This window comes from Cryptomeria japonica, chromosome 4, assembly GCF_030272615.1.
Source record: "Cryptomeria japonica chromosome 4, Sugi_1.0, whole genome shotgun sequence".
NCBI lineage: Eukaryota > Viridiplantae > Streptophyta > Pinopsida > Cupressales > Cupressaceae > Cryptomeria > Cryptomeria japonica.
Genome location: NC_081408.1, coordinates 242290240 through 242305876, shown reverse-complemented (window position 1 = coordinate 242305876; position 15637 = coordinate 242290240). Strand labels below are relative to the sequence as shown.

General features: G+C 38.0%; 1 protein-coding gene across 3 annotated transcripts in view; it reads left to right on the top strand.

Annotated features, from left to right (window-relative positions):
- The first annotated feature begins 956 nt into the window (after nucleotides 1-956).
- LOC131065514 (glycerol-3-phosphate acyltransferase 9) overlaps nucleotides 957-15637 on the top strand; it is a 232041-nt gene continuing 217360 nt past the window's right edge. Inside the window, exons 1-3 of one of the 3 annotated variants that reach the window (XM_058000017.2) lie at nucleotides 957-1092; nucleotides 1282-1474; nucleotides 6363-6420. In XM_058000017.2, coding sequence (XP_057856000.1) covers nucleotides 1368-1474; nucleotides 6363-6420 — 165 coding nt within the window. In that variant the 5' untranslated portion in view covers nucleotides 957-1092; nucleotides 1282-1367. The other 2 variants (XM_058000018.2, XM_058000019.2) reach the window with 2 other exon arrangements.

Below are 15637 nucleotides of genomic sequence, written 5' to 3'. Positions count from 1 at the left end.
TCGAAAATGCATACCGGGTGAGTCCCCCGAGGCCTCACCTCCAGTAGCCGACATCCCTAAGGAGAAGGGAAAGACAAAAATAATTACCCACACCCCAAAACCCAACCTACCGAACACTCCTCCCAAACCTCACACTCCTCCCAACCTCTGTTATGGGGAGAGAGTGGCCATAGCCCTCCACACCCCACGAGCTATACCCATCATTGCCGCCAAATAGAGAGTGGCCATAGCCCTCCACATCCCACAAGCTGCACCCACCACTATCGCCAAACACTGGACTCCCTGCACCCCCCATTCCAGCTCCCAACTCAACACCATCCCACAGTCCTCCCCACCACCAGCCACCGGTCTCCTCTGTAGAAGACACCACACCCCACGAAAGCTGAAGACAGACCCCCCCTCTACACACAACCCAACACATACCCTCCACGAGCTAGGGCTGAGATGCCCTAGCTCGGACTTGTAAAAATCGTGCACACTCCATCCTCCTTCATAGCTTGAAGTTACAGTGCAATTCATTGTGGTAAAAAAAAAAAAAATCCATATACTTTCATTATTCATAATATCTTATATAGATAAAAGAATGCAACACTTTTAAATTTACTAAGTTTCTAAATTCACACTCAAAAAGCTTGTTTATAATTAAAATAAAAACTATTCTAATTTTTTTTATTACAAAATTTTTAAAAATGAGAAGTTTCTAAATTTATATAAGAAAAAACATACTAAAAATTCATATAAAAATGATATAGAATTATCCTAATCTTACCATTTCAGAATATTTTAAATAAATTTATATTTTTATAATTAACATTCTAAAATAATATATATCAATATTATAAATTACAATAATATATAACATATATTATCTATTATGATTTTTTACAGTTTATTAATAATTTGAAATGTCATATTTATAATATTTGAAAAAAATAGACTCCATCTTCTAATTTTATTAGTTGTCATACACTACCTAAAAATAGAAAAACGGCGATATAGACCATCAAATTCCAGGCCTGATCGGAGCAAGGTATGAGATGATGCACTCTGATCGAATCTTCGTGGAAGCAGCGCCAGCAAGAAACCATTCAGGTCTACCAATTTACTTATTTCATTCAAAATCTACAAATATCTTTTTCTGCGAAATCGAGTGAGCGTTGTTGCTTGTAAGAGGAAACAAATCGTTTTATCTAAACTTCTGGACAACGATATACTGCTAACTTGTATGAAGAACGGTACCAATTTTTTTAAAGCCCTACATTACTTTTGTTTTGTTTCCAGCTCAATTAATTTTTTAGCGATCAAGCTTTTCAAGGAAATCCCTTAAAGCAAAGGGTGTTCAGCCTTTAATGTAGTGAATTTGAAGAATGAAGTCGTCCAAGTCAGAAATTGATTTGGATCATCCCAATGTGGAAGAGTATCTGGCAGAATCACACTTGGACGGGTCTTTGGGGCCGGACAAGAAGCTTCTACTGTATCCTTCATTTTTATGTTTGTCAATAATTTTTGTTCCTTATATTTTTAGTGTGCATTCAATATTTTAACGATTTTCGATGCATCCTTGGAGGTTTATACAATGATACAAAGTTATTACATCTAAATCAATGTTTAAGAACCCTAATTACAATATATTCAAAATTGTTTGTTGTTCCAACATACACATATACAAAATCTCAGTCCAGAATTCATTGTATATTTAGAGTTAAACTATTATAAAGTATTGTGCTACCACAACTAATGCATTACCCGTTTATTTACAAAGGGCAATATGATTCGCTTTTCCAAAGAAGCACAGAGTAATCGTGGAAAAATACATAAATTGAACAATGATAATTGGAAATCTGCATGTTTTTTTACTTGATGCTGTACTTGAAAGTATTGTATGACAGCACATTGACCAAGTTCACGTCATTCCCCTTACCAATTGAGTTCCACTGCACAACTCAATCTTTCATTTGTTTTATATTTCTTCCTACAGGTGGTATACATAAAAATGCCTGCAATCGATAACTCCTCATATACAACTTACAACGATTGAGTTTTTTAATTTATATTTGAATGAGGTCTCTAATAAGCCTGCAGCTGTCAAATGAGAAAGATTACAGTCAGCTCATGACCAGAAGTAGCTAGAGCAGTGTATGCTCACTTACAATAAAAAAAGACCTCTCTTGCGTAGGATGGCCCAAAATGTATCTAGGAGGAATGCAGCCAAACCCTGAACTGCTGCACTAGTAACCAGGCCGGAAAGGAAAGGACTATAGACCAAGACATAAATGCTAAGTTTAAGCCATTTGTAGGTATACGTTCCCAGAGCAGAAAAAGCCAAATAGAAACCGTCAAGGGCATTTTTAAAGTCTATACAGACAAAAGCTACATGTTAAGCTATTCATTGAAGCCAAAAGACATACAAAGATTACTGCAAGCCTAAAATACATATTAATATGGTAATATATGGCAAGTACAAAGCCCGGTGTTGGTTCTTTCTATGGTTTATAAGAGTTTCTTGCTCTTTCTTGATCTTGAGTACTCTCTTATTGCCAACAACTGACTTTCTAGTGGTTTACTCGAACCTTACCATTCTAGTACAGGAACATTCAAACATTAGCTTTCTGTAATGAGCTCATAGGTCCATAAGTTGAACCAAGTGCTGGATTCTCTAGCAGGTAAGCAATATTTTTCATTCTTAGATGGTTTTATTGGGTACAACTAGACAAGGATTGCACTTGAGGACCAAGAGAAGACAACATTTACTTGTCCTTGACGAACCTATGCCTACTCTGTATCCCATTTGGATTGTGTAATGCTCCAGCTACCTTTCAGAGAGTAGTCATAAGCATATTCTCAAATATCTTGCATGATCGCATGGAGATCTATACGGATGATTTTACTGCTTATGGTGGCACTTTTGAGGAAGCCATAAACAACTTGGAAAAAGTGTTACAGAGGTGTGAAGATCACAATCTGTCCTTGAACAATGAAAAATGTTTTATGATGATGCAAGAGGGAGTGGTGCTTGGCCATTGCATTTCACGAGCCGGTATTCAAGTTGAGCCTGCTAAGATTTAGGTAATTTTCAACCTTTCTGCTCCTGTTAAACAAAAGGATGTTAGAAGTTTCCTGGGGCATGCAGGCTATTATAGGCGGTTTATAAAGGATTTTAGTACCACGGCAGGTCCATTATATAATCCATTGACAAAGGATATTGAATTCCAATGGACACCACAGTGTGAGAAAATCTTCTCTGACTTGAAGACAGCCTTGACTCAAGCGCCTGTTCTTAAAGGGCCCAATTGGGAACTTCCCTTCCATATCCATACTGATGCATCAAATTATGCTATTGGAGCTGTCTTGGGGCAAAAAGAAGCAACTGTGGGGACTGAGAACCAATGGTTCCTGGTTCCAAGGGGGAACCTTCGACCACCTTATATTATATTGCCAATTTTGCAATTCTGATTTTTAGAAATAGGTTGAGAACATAGGAGAGGAACACACAGCCCAGCGCACATTTTGACACGATGACCTGGTGAAGGTATCTTAGATCAGTTATCATCAGTGGGTTAACAAAGGGGACATGAAATGTCAGCAGGCCAATTACTTCAAATTGAAAAAAAAAACAATGAGACTTGTTTCTTTGAGATCTCTGTTTTATGTGTGTGTTTTGATGTTTGGCTGCGTGGCTGGATGGTCCTTCATTGGACCCTCTGACTATGACTGCATCAGTACACCACAAAAATAGCTAGGGTCAACATATTTTGTATTTTTGAGTCTAAAGTTAGTGCAGAATACTTCTTTTCTGTTTTAATTGAAGATAGATCCAGTTTTGAGAGTTAAGATTTGTGAGTATTTGCTGTTCATATTTTCAGCAGTATGTGTGTCAATTTACAAGCTCAGATCTGTTTTGTTTGAAATTTTCGATTTAAGCATCTTTGCAATTAGTGTTAAATTTTTTTGAGTGAAGAATCTGCTTACTATGGTCTGAAAATTTAATATCTTTGTCGCTGAAGCAGCATCATTTTCTAATTAGAAGCATAGTTGAAGACGTTAACAAGCGGTTGCCAGTCTTGTGAGTAGCTCACAGTATTAATCTTTGTGATTACTCACCAGAACTCCCTGCGAGGTTTTCAGCAGATTGTGTCAAATGTGTAGAAAAAACTGGCAAAACTCATGACTCTAGGGTAAAAGTTGGCTGTAGTTTTAAAAAAGTCATTTTTCATGCCAAAATTTTGACATTGTACTGGTCATTTTCTGCGTACTGGTTGTTTTACAGATTGCTATGTGTTTTGAGGGTTTGTTCAATGTCTTTGTGTGTAAAAGGAGAGAGGAATCACAGGTCTGTGTTTGCTGCATAGAGAAATCACAGGCGCTGTAATTTTAAACTTTACAGCATTTATTCTCAAAAGATAACAGTGATTTTGGTCCTTGTAAAAAGCAGATTTTTCTCCATTACTAGCAGGGATTTAACCTCTAGAAATAGCAGAAACAAGAGTTTGAGTTGCTTATTTCAACAGTTAAAATATATATAATGGTTGTCTATACACCTTTATAATAGTCATGAACCCCTAATTTTAGGCTTTGTTGCAGTCTGCTAGTGCTGTTTTTTCTGTGGATATTCCGTATTACTGCTTGGAGATGTTGTGGGTATTGAAACTTGAAGTTATATATATTGAACTTGTTTTTTGGTCTATGATGTTCATTGAACTCTAAATTTGATATTTTATAAGGAAATCAGTAATAAGATCCATTACTTAAGTAATAAGCATGTTTTTGGAGAATATTTAAAAAAATTTGTGTTTTTAACTGTTTAATAAGATTGCCAAGTCCCAAGTTTTTAGAATTTAAGTCAATTGAGTTATTGCCAAGTCTGATTTTTTCAACAATGATTAGAAGTTATAATTACACTTGTGTGGAAAGCCCAAGTTTTATCTTTAATGCCAACTAGCTATTTATCAGATCAATGGCTACCATATTATACCAATGTGAAGCGTTCATACTTCTGGCATGTTGTGATTGATGAAGGCAGGAAGATTAATGATTCTGGAATAATGTTTGAATGATTTGAGAATTTACCTTCTTCTCATCATCATGTAAACTCCCCTAACTTGCTGCAATGACTGCAATCTGTTTTTCTCGTCTCCTATTATGAATGAAACAATAAAATTAAGGGGTTTATATAGGGAAATATCATTTGGGATAATTCAATTCAACCCCATCTAGGGTAGCCTCTCCCGAAGATGACATTAATGACCACCTTGGAGTTGTTTTCCTTACACAGGTTTAAGTAGTTTTCTGAGAGAGAAAACAATAACTTCTCTTACATAGATCTTAGCAAAGAATATAATTTCTACCTTGCCTTTCCTGTCTCATATAATTCCTCTGCCACCAGCAAGGCCAAGCTTATCTTTGCAGCCCAATCAATGTTTGGCTTGAATGTTCCTTCATGGGGAGAGTTTTCACTAAGCCTTTGTCCTCTCAACCTTACACATATTAGCCCATTAACAAGGAGGATTTGTCTGATTAAGTTTTGTCTCATTAGGATTTCTGTATCCTCCATTCAAAATTAGTTTTCAATGGATTGCGGCTCTAAGTATCTTTGATAAAGAGACTTCTTCTGCAGCCATTATCTTGTCTGCCTGCTTCTCCTTAAATTCTTTGCCTTGCAAGCTATAAATTCCGAGAGATAATAACAGGATATATTCCCACTTGCTTGTAGAGGACAAGATTTGCCCATCTCAGTGTGAAGAGATGACAGCAGGAGCTGTTCCCCTTAATGTCAACATGTTGGTAGATTTTACTTATTTTATGCATAATCTGCTTCATGGGGAAGACAAACATATGAAAAATTGTATTTATAAAGGAAAAAGATATGAATTGACATCCCCCTACCCTATAAAACACTCATTTCCTTTTTGCAATGCTACAGAATTGGCAGTATTCATATATTTGAAAAATTTAATACTTCTTTGGAGTATTAGGGTATTTACATTTTTGTAATTAAATAAATATTTTGGGTTAAAACTTCTGAAGTCTATAGAATCCAGAGGAATATGCTTGTGTTTATCTAATTTTGTTGGAAAACAATAGTTATAAGTTTTTCAAATCAAGGGAAATCAGTTGTAGGCAAATTGTAAAAGCATGATAGCCTTGTGTGCAAACTTTACAAATAACTGTTTAGCTATTTTGTGAAATGATTCAATATGTTGATTATTTCATAATTTTCTAATTGTTGTTTGTGAAATGTGAACACCCTTAATCGCAACATTGCTGAGACTTTTTTAGATGTTTAACCATATACTCTGGTTAGTGTCTAGAACTTGTGTATTTGTTTGAGTTTTATCACTATGGTTTCATCCTTGACGAATTAGACGCGATCTGCTCGATATTTCACCTGCATTAAATGAAGCAGCAAGTGCTATAGTTGATGTGAGTGTTTATCTCTTAAACATCTCGGCATAAGTACTTTCTAATTGAATAGAACATATGGTTTTTGTAAAATTGTGAGCTTGTTTTTAGGAGATCTAAATTGTTTGTTTAGACAATTAATCAAGTGAAATCTACATTTCTATATGGAAATGTAAAATTTCTTGTGTGATTCATTGCTATATAGAGCAAGCTGCATACATTGATTATAAGTAATTGCTAACATATGCATCAGCACTTTCTATCTCTTTAATGCTTTAAATTTTACCTAGATGATTGCTTTATATAGCTGTTAATATATTATTAATGACAAGTCCTATTTCGATTCCTCCTTATTGATGGTAATAAGCAAGGATCTACTGATGCATGGTATCCTTTAATGAACAAAATGCAGAAAGTTTCTTGAGCATTGGTCAATGAGACAAATTTTACTAGTCAGTAAAAGAAATTACAGTATTTGTCCATAGGCCGTTTACCCATTAAAAATATATTACACTGCACGAGGATGACAAGGGTACCTGATTTCCAAATCCACTTCTGCAAATGAATGGGGAATGAAAGTATAGAAGATTTAAAGGAGCAACCAGCCACCTTGTGCCCCAAATTGTTGCAACTGAATCATTTAAATGGAAGCTCCTCACTTTTTAAATTGAGTCCAAGCCTCCTAAGATGATGAACTTCTTATGGAATGGAAGATTGGCTTGGAAACATCCATAATGGTAGAAGCAAAAAATTCAAATAAATTGCAATTATACCCAATTTTTTGCGAATCAGACGCAAGACAATTCACCCCTCCCTACCCAAAAAACAAATCTCTTCCTTTTAAAAAACTGTTGATTGCAATTTTCAACTATTTTTTCACGTTTAAATCGTGCAAAAATCACAATTACTTTGCAGTTGAATCCTAAATCTCTCACCAACCTATGAAATCCTTGGAACTCGTTGGAATGTGCATACTCCATATAAGGCACAACTAATTGTAAATTTGCAGGGAATTGTGAGGTAGTGCATTTGAGTTGGAGGTAGGCAATTTTTTGTTGTAACATTGACACAAATACATTCTATAACTTCACACCATATAAATAGTATTTACACAAAATTCAACCATTGCATACAAATAGATGAATAATCTATTAAATAAAATTTCAATGTGTACATCACAAGGATCTTTCAATTTAAATTAATAAGATAACAAATGTTAAATCTTTTATTTTGGTGGGGATTGCATCCAAAGAGAGAGAGTTTTTATGTTATATTTCAGCTCCTTATTCATCATATATTGTTTCTACTTTACCATGGTTTAATTATATTTAGCTGCTAGAATTTTTGTCAATGTAATGCCTTACCAAGGAACCCTCGAGGACATAAGCCAATAATACATAAGTAAACATGGAATATTTTTTTTTGAAACTTTAAGTTAAACATTAGTAACTAACAAAAGTTCACTAGCTTAGAACACTAACTTATGACATCTTGTTGCAGCTCAACGAGGCACAAGCAAAAGACTTAAAACACCTTAGGCAAGGTCAACAAGGGGTTTTGACCCTTACAAGTCTTCACAAGACGTTACAAGACTTCACTTGGCAAACTAGGCTTTCTCCTCAGTCCTAGGTGTGACTATCGACTTCCTATGGACTCAATAATGCAAACTGATGTAATTGATACTACAATAACTCACTAACAACACAAATGGAGCACCTCAAAGGTTCCCTAGACTCTCCAAGACCCAATGAGCAGCTTCCAAGAATAGGACACCCTCGTTTGGGGCTCGACAAAGCTCATTGATGAACAATTGAGGACATTGGTGCCCTAGGTGGACTAGGGTGCCCATGTCCCCTTCTCCTCAGTGACCACACGAGAGTTGATTAGCCTATTTCATGTCATCATAATAGGTTAATTTGGGAGATACAATGGATGATATGTTGGTCCTGTCAATTAATTTCTATTGGTGGAGAAATAAAAAGGTGGAATATTATTTTATGGGACTTAATATTATTATTTTTTTGATCGGTAATAGTTTTTGTATTATATTAATGCAGAATTTAAAAACATACATAGATACCATCTCCCATAAATCATTTACATGCTGTAAACAGCAACCCCCATACTACCCACACCCATACAGCCTATTCTAAAACCATACACCTATGCAAGCCAAAAAATGAACCAGTCCAGTGCTTCTCCCGCCAACCAAATATTACAGAAAAATAGTTTTAAAGCTACTATTAACAGTGATTTAGTAAAGCATATAAAAAACAATGGCCATATGGCCACTCACTCGCTCTCGCTCTGGTTCTCTTTCTCCCCATCCTCCTTGTTAGCCGAAGCTTTACCCCTTGCCGCTTCACGTTTCATCTTTGGGATGCAATCTAGACATCTGAAGTCGGGGTCGCCTTCCAAGCTCGCCAGCAACTGAACAACCCGACCTTCCTCAAACCTGTCTCTCAGCTCCCTACCGACCTCCATCCGTGCAACCACCTTTAAAGCCTTCAAGACTTCATCCGCCCTAATTAGTTTTACACATAGCTTCATAGCTTCCCATCCAATGTGAGCCCGATCATGACATTGTTCCTTTATGTCATCCTCCGGCCCATGGACAAAAGGCAACAACTCCTCCTGGTCATCTCCCTCCTTGATGCGAATGCCTACTCGGGGCACAACCCACTCTAGAAGTGAGTCGAGTTTGATCAAGTACTCTCCATCAATTAGTTTGGTCAATGTGAGTCTGATTTTCTCCACCTCTGGCTCAAACTCGCATGCCCATGCCAGAATCAAGGAGTACACCTCCATATTCGTTCGGTAGTGATAATGGATATACACCACCTCTTTTGCAAGCATGAGGCGAGTTGCACTCCACAGCTTCTCCGCCTTGTAGCGGAAGATTCCCTGCGTCCTCTTCTTCGTCACTTTGCCCAGGAAAGGCACCAACTTCTTATCTGTGCGCAGGGTGAAGTTTGCTTCCATGGTCACCTGCAAAATGAAATCGCTCCGGCTTCTGCAATGACAATGTCATAAAAGCCACAAATATTGCATCAATTAAAAATCACAACCCCTAGCTCCCAAACCAAAAGGAAATAAATTCCTCCGCCGTCATTTGGGGTGAGTAATAAATGCAAGAGTGGTGGCATAAAAGCCATGAGATTGCACAAAAGATTTGCTGCCATCTACCACCCTGCCAAGGATAACTGCCACTTTCAAAGAGCAAGCGCCAGCTTGCATGGTGTACTTGCCAAAAATTTCCTTTGCTTAGATATTGTGGGCTGCGAATTCCTAAGACTGCATTTAAGACCACCTCCACAGTCTTCCATCTCCTTTCCACCACTTGGCCATATAACTATCCATATCACAACCAATATTAGAGAGCAAATCTGCCACTGCATTTGCTCCTCGCCTGACATGGGAGACACGATATCTCCTCGCCTGACATGGGAGACACGAAATTCCACAAATGATTTGAGTTTCCTTCCAAATGCAGCTGTTGGACTTTCATATTTAAAGCCAATTCAGTTGCCAGAAGTGCCGCCTGAGCCTCCGCTTCATTATTCGTACCATCCTGCAAGCATTGTGCTCCTTTGAAGAGGATGGATCCATTATCATCCCCTCACCACTACCCCAACACCTGAGATTCCCAGATTTCCTCTAGAAGCACCATCGAAATTGACCTTTATCCACTCTTTACTAGGTGGTTCCCATATGATCTCCCCTATATCTGACAAAGGAGCAACCCCCAAAGACCCATTAACGGGTGGACTTAATATTATTATTTGGTGAGAAAAAGGTCACTTCATGTTATAAAATAAAATTTTAAAATTAAAGTGACTTTATTATATAACTGATATAAAAGTCATAAAGTGACTTTATAAGGAGTAAATAAAATAAAAGTGATTTTTTAATCCCACATTGAGAGTGGAGGCTCACAAATGGTTTGGGAAGTCTTTTTAAAGGAGCCTCATCCTTCTCCAAGACTCATAATATGTGACCATTTGATTCTTGAAATTTCTCCATAGTTGTTGGTTTGGGATTTTGTAGGTTGGACGGAAACCCAACTTTACTTGAGAGGTGGATTCATTCGGAATTCAATACTGAGCTTATTCATATGGTTCTGGATTCAATGATGGAGCCAATGTGCAGATTGGAGGTTGTATGGATCTATATGATCTTTCCTATTTTGGGCTTATTTGCAGTGATGTGAACAGTGCTGTGAATAGTGCCGTAAACAGTAACGCGAACAATGCTTGAACAGTGCTATTACACTGACGTGAACAGTGTTTGTAGCAGAAATTTCAGACTTGTTGGAGTCCAGATTTGAGTTTGTTCATTATCATATGGTCTTCTACATTGCTCATCTCATTGCCATTAGAGTTATGCATCATCCAGGTATGTTGTAATTGTTGAACACTCAAATACTTAGGGTTTGTACTTGCTGTTACAGTCTGATAAATACCTGATTTATTTGTAATTAAACCTCATATTTCACCAATAAAGGGTTCTTCGGTATTGTTAAGTTGTTTGTTATGTTCTCTCTTATTTGGTACATGTAATTGCAACACGATCAATTCAAACAAAATTCAAAGAACAAAACTCAGAAATTCAAAAATAACCCAAAAAACCAGAATTCAGAGGTTTGCATGCCAAGTGTTTGACAAAATGCCAAACCATCAAAATTGAAAATTAAGGGCAGAATAAACTGGGATTCTTACAGTGGTATCAGGGCTTGGATCTTGCCATCCTTTGGGTTCAATTTTATGTGTGTTTCATACAACCAAATGATAGGCATAAAATATACATAGCAAGGGAAGAGAGAAAGCAATTTCAGTGGCCTAACCCTCATCCAAAACAAGATACATTTTCAGAGGCTCTAGCTGCAAGACAGCCACATATAGAGACATGATCAGCTAGCAGGATGAATGAAGGAAGGGATAACAGTCCACCTCGAAATGATGAGAAATGAAGCAAGGGACATCATGAGGGTTATTCAAGCAGGACAACAACAGGTAGCTAATGTCTTACATCAACTCACAGTTGCCATTCAGCAGTTGAGCATGGGACCTAGGAGACAACAACATAGTCAAGCGGATGATGATAGTATGGTTTTTTCCCAACATGGAGAGCTCCTACATGCACTATAGATATACCTATGATGCCAAACTTCTTAGCGGGAAATGAAGAAGAAGAGGTCAATATTGATGATGAGGTAACATTTACGGATAATGTTATGACTATACATGATGAGTGGAATGCTCTACCTCAGCATGTCAAGGAAGTATTACCCTTTCACCTATATATGGGACAGCGAAGAGAGTATAGATGAACAGGGCAAGAACGAAGACCATGGTATCAAAACAAGGGTCTTAAATATGCTACAAACAAACTTAGTCTTCCTACATTTTATGGTAGTGGAAAGACAAGTGCTAGAGCTTGGATTCATAAGTTAGACACCTTCTTGACTCTTAAGCCAATGAAAGAGGATGAAGCAATCAAATTTGCAACCATGCACCTAGAAGGTATTGTGTATGACTGGTGGCATCATGGTTTGGTCACCCAAAGCCATGGTTTGATTCACTCCTATGAGGAGTTTTGTAGCAAATTGATTGGCCGGTTTGATCGCCGGTTTGATCGCAAGGATGTGGAGGTGTACTATAGAGAGTTGGCACAATTGAAGCAAAGTGAGCACTTGGATTCCTACATTAATGAGTTCCAAAAGATCGCTGTTATGGTTTTGGATATGACTGAAAAGAGAGTGGTTATGCTATTCATTGAGGGTTTGAGTGATAAAATTAAGGGACTCGTCAAGGTACTCAAGGACAGTATACTCCATGATGCTATCAAATTAGCTTTAGATCTTGATGCACCATCTTCTTCATATCAGCCACCAAAAAGAAATTTTAGAGGCACTAAACCAAATCTGAAATCTTTTAATCAGCCTAAGAACACCCCTCGTAAGATAGATTATGAGTCAAGGAACGAGCTAAGAAGGAAGAAATTGTGTTTCTCTTGCAAGGAGCATTGGACCCCTAAACATAGATGCCTTGGAAAGGGCAAAATACACTACATAGAGGTTACTTCTGATGTGGAAGAGGAGCAGAATTATGACAGCAAATTTGAGGGCAGCAATGATAATGAGCAGCATGAGCAGCGACAATTAGAGTTAGATGAAGACAAGGCAGTTGAATAGCTTAATGTTACCATTGCTACGTTGTCAGGAGTACCTAGGTAAGGGACAGCGAGTGGTTTGTTTGGTGGATACTGGTGCTACACACAACTTCATTGATGAGCAGATGGTTGTGAGGCAAGGATTATAGGTTGAGGAGTTCTTGGGTTTTGGTGTGAGAATTGCAGACGGTGCTACTTTGAGTTGCACTAAGAGAGTGCCACAACTTAGTATTCAGATGGGTGATTATACTTTGATTGATGACTTCTATGTGATCAAGATGGAGGAGCTTGATGTGATTCTAGGCATGCAATGGTTACAGGCTCTTGGTAGATACATAATAGATCACCACAAGATGTAGTTGGAATTTTTAGCTGATGGGAAGAAGATAGTGTTGAAGGTCTTATTAGATGGCCGTCCTAGAGTTGTGTCAACACACAGGATGGAGGCTATTTTTAGACATGGAGATGTAGCATGGGCCGCCCAATGTTTTGTTTCTTCCAAGTCTACGTCAGAGGGAGACCAGTCGTATCATGTGGATCTTTAGACAATGCTAGACAAGCAAAATGGAGTCTTTGGAGAACTTCCTCCAAGTAGACCACCAGTTTGTGGATTTGAGCATGTTATAGAATTGGAGGAGGGCGTCAAGCTTATCATTACTACACCTTATCGTCATCTGAGGCATTTCAAGGAATAGACTGAAAAGACAATTAAGGAGTTACTTGCCATGGGTCATATTAGGCCGAGGTCTAGCCCGTTTGCTTCTTCAGTGGTCTTGGTGAAGAAGAAGGACGGTACATTGCGAATGTGTATTGATTATCGTGCCTTGAACAAAAGGACCATCAAAAATAGGTATCCTATTCCCCACATTGATGAGTTACATGGGGCAGTCTACTTTTTCGAAGATTGATCTTCAATCAGGATACCATCAGATCCGTGTCCGTGAGGAGGATATACACAAGACTACATTCAAATGCCATTATGGACACTATGAGTTTTGATTGATTCCTTTTGGTCTCACTAACACACTTGCTACGTTTCAGTCATGTATGAATCATATTTTCAATAAGCAGATGCAAAAATTTGTATTGGTGTTCTTCGATGATATTTTGATATATAGTAGGACATGGGAGGAGCACCTTTAGCATCATGGAGGCATAGTCATTGTTCGCTAAGGCATCCGAATGTGAGTTTGGGTCGACAGAGGTTCAGTATTTGGGGCATGTGATAGGAGCCAATGGAGTTAAAGTGCATCAGGAGAAATTACATGCTATTATTGATTGGTTGCCACCCAAGAATGTTTCGGACTTGAGGGGATTCCTTGGACTTTGTTGCTATTACAGGAGGTTCGTCAAGGGATTCTCACAGCTTGTAGCTCCACTTACAGACCTCACACAAAAGGATGCATTCAGATGTTCAAATGATGCACAGGGCACATTTGATAGACTTAAGGAGGTTATGGGTACTTGTCTTGTACTGGCTCTTCCTGATTTCTCTCAACCGTTTGTATTGGAGTGTGATGCATCAGGTGAGGGGATTGGTGTGGTCCTAGTGCAGAATAAACATCCCATTGCCTATGATAGCAGGAAGTTGAGAAATAAAAAGTGGTTATTTTCCACGTATGATAAGAAGATGCTTGCCATCATGCATGCGTTGGCAAAGTTTAGACAGTATCTAGCGAGTGGAAAATTTGTGGTGAGAATGGACCACAACAGTTTGAAGTATTTCCTGGAGCAGAAGGAGTTGAATGAACATCAACAAATGCGGGTTAGCAAAATCTAGGCATATGACTTTGACATTGAGTATGCCAAGGGTAAGAAAAATATTGTGGTTGATGCTCTTTCTAGGATACCCACTATTTCTACACTTTGCGTTGTTTGAGATTTTAGCTGATTGGATATCTCAATTTATAGTTAAGTATTCCAAGAATCTCTTTGCATGCGAATTCATGGACAACAAGATTTAAGATGACAGATACAAGGTGATTGATGATATTATCTACTATAGGACGTGATATATTTGGTACTTGAGTCTAAGCTTAAGTATAAGATTATGAGAGCTGTCCATGACACACCACTAGCATCATCTGGGCTACTTTAAGACCTACTGCCAAATTAGAGAGAGATTCTCTTGGAAGGGTCTCAAGGATGATATCCTTTGGCATGTGTGTGAGTGCTTGACTTGTCAATAGAATAAGTTTGAGCATACTTTCCTAGCAGGTTTATTGCGGCCATTATTGATTCTAGAGAAGAAGTGGGAGAATGTTTCTATGGATTTTATTATAGGTCTTCCTAGAGTCTAGGGTAAGGATTGCATATTTGTAGTGGTTGATTGGTTGACGAAATTTGCACACTTCTTTGCCATTGCAGCTGATTATATAGCATCTCAGGTAGTAGAGTTATTCTTTCGAGAGTTGTTTAGATTGGATGGACCTTCGAAGACCATTGTTAGCGATAGGGATAGCAAGTTTCTCAACATATTTTGGCTAGAGCTATTTAGATTAGTTGTTAGAGAGTTGACCCCGAGCTTGAGATTGTGAATAAATGGGTGGAGGTTTATCTTCGTAATTATGTTGCGGGGCAGCAAAAGGCCTGGATCAAGTGGTTGTATTTAGGGGAGCATTGCTATAATACCACCTATCATATGCCCATTGGTATGTCACCATTTTGGGCCTTGTATGGTTATGATACTTTGTCTTTCGTAGACTTAGCCTTTGACGATAGTAGAGCACCTCGAGCTAGAGATTGGTTGTAGGATAATCGTGATATCTTTAGAGTCCTCAAGGATAATATTCAGTAGGCTCAGAATCAACAGAAATAATATGCGGACCGACACAGGATAGAGAGATCTTTTGAGGTTGGTGATATGGTTTTCCCGTGTCTTCAACCATATAGATGGAGCACCTTGAAGAGGAGTGGTGTGGAAAAGATTAATCCAAGGTTCTATGGTCCATACAAGATCTTGAGGAGGATTGAGGAAGTAGCACACGAGCTTGAGTTGCCACCGGACAACAAGATTCAAAACATTTTTCATGTTTCTTGCCTCAAAAAGGCAATTGGGCAGCATGTT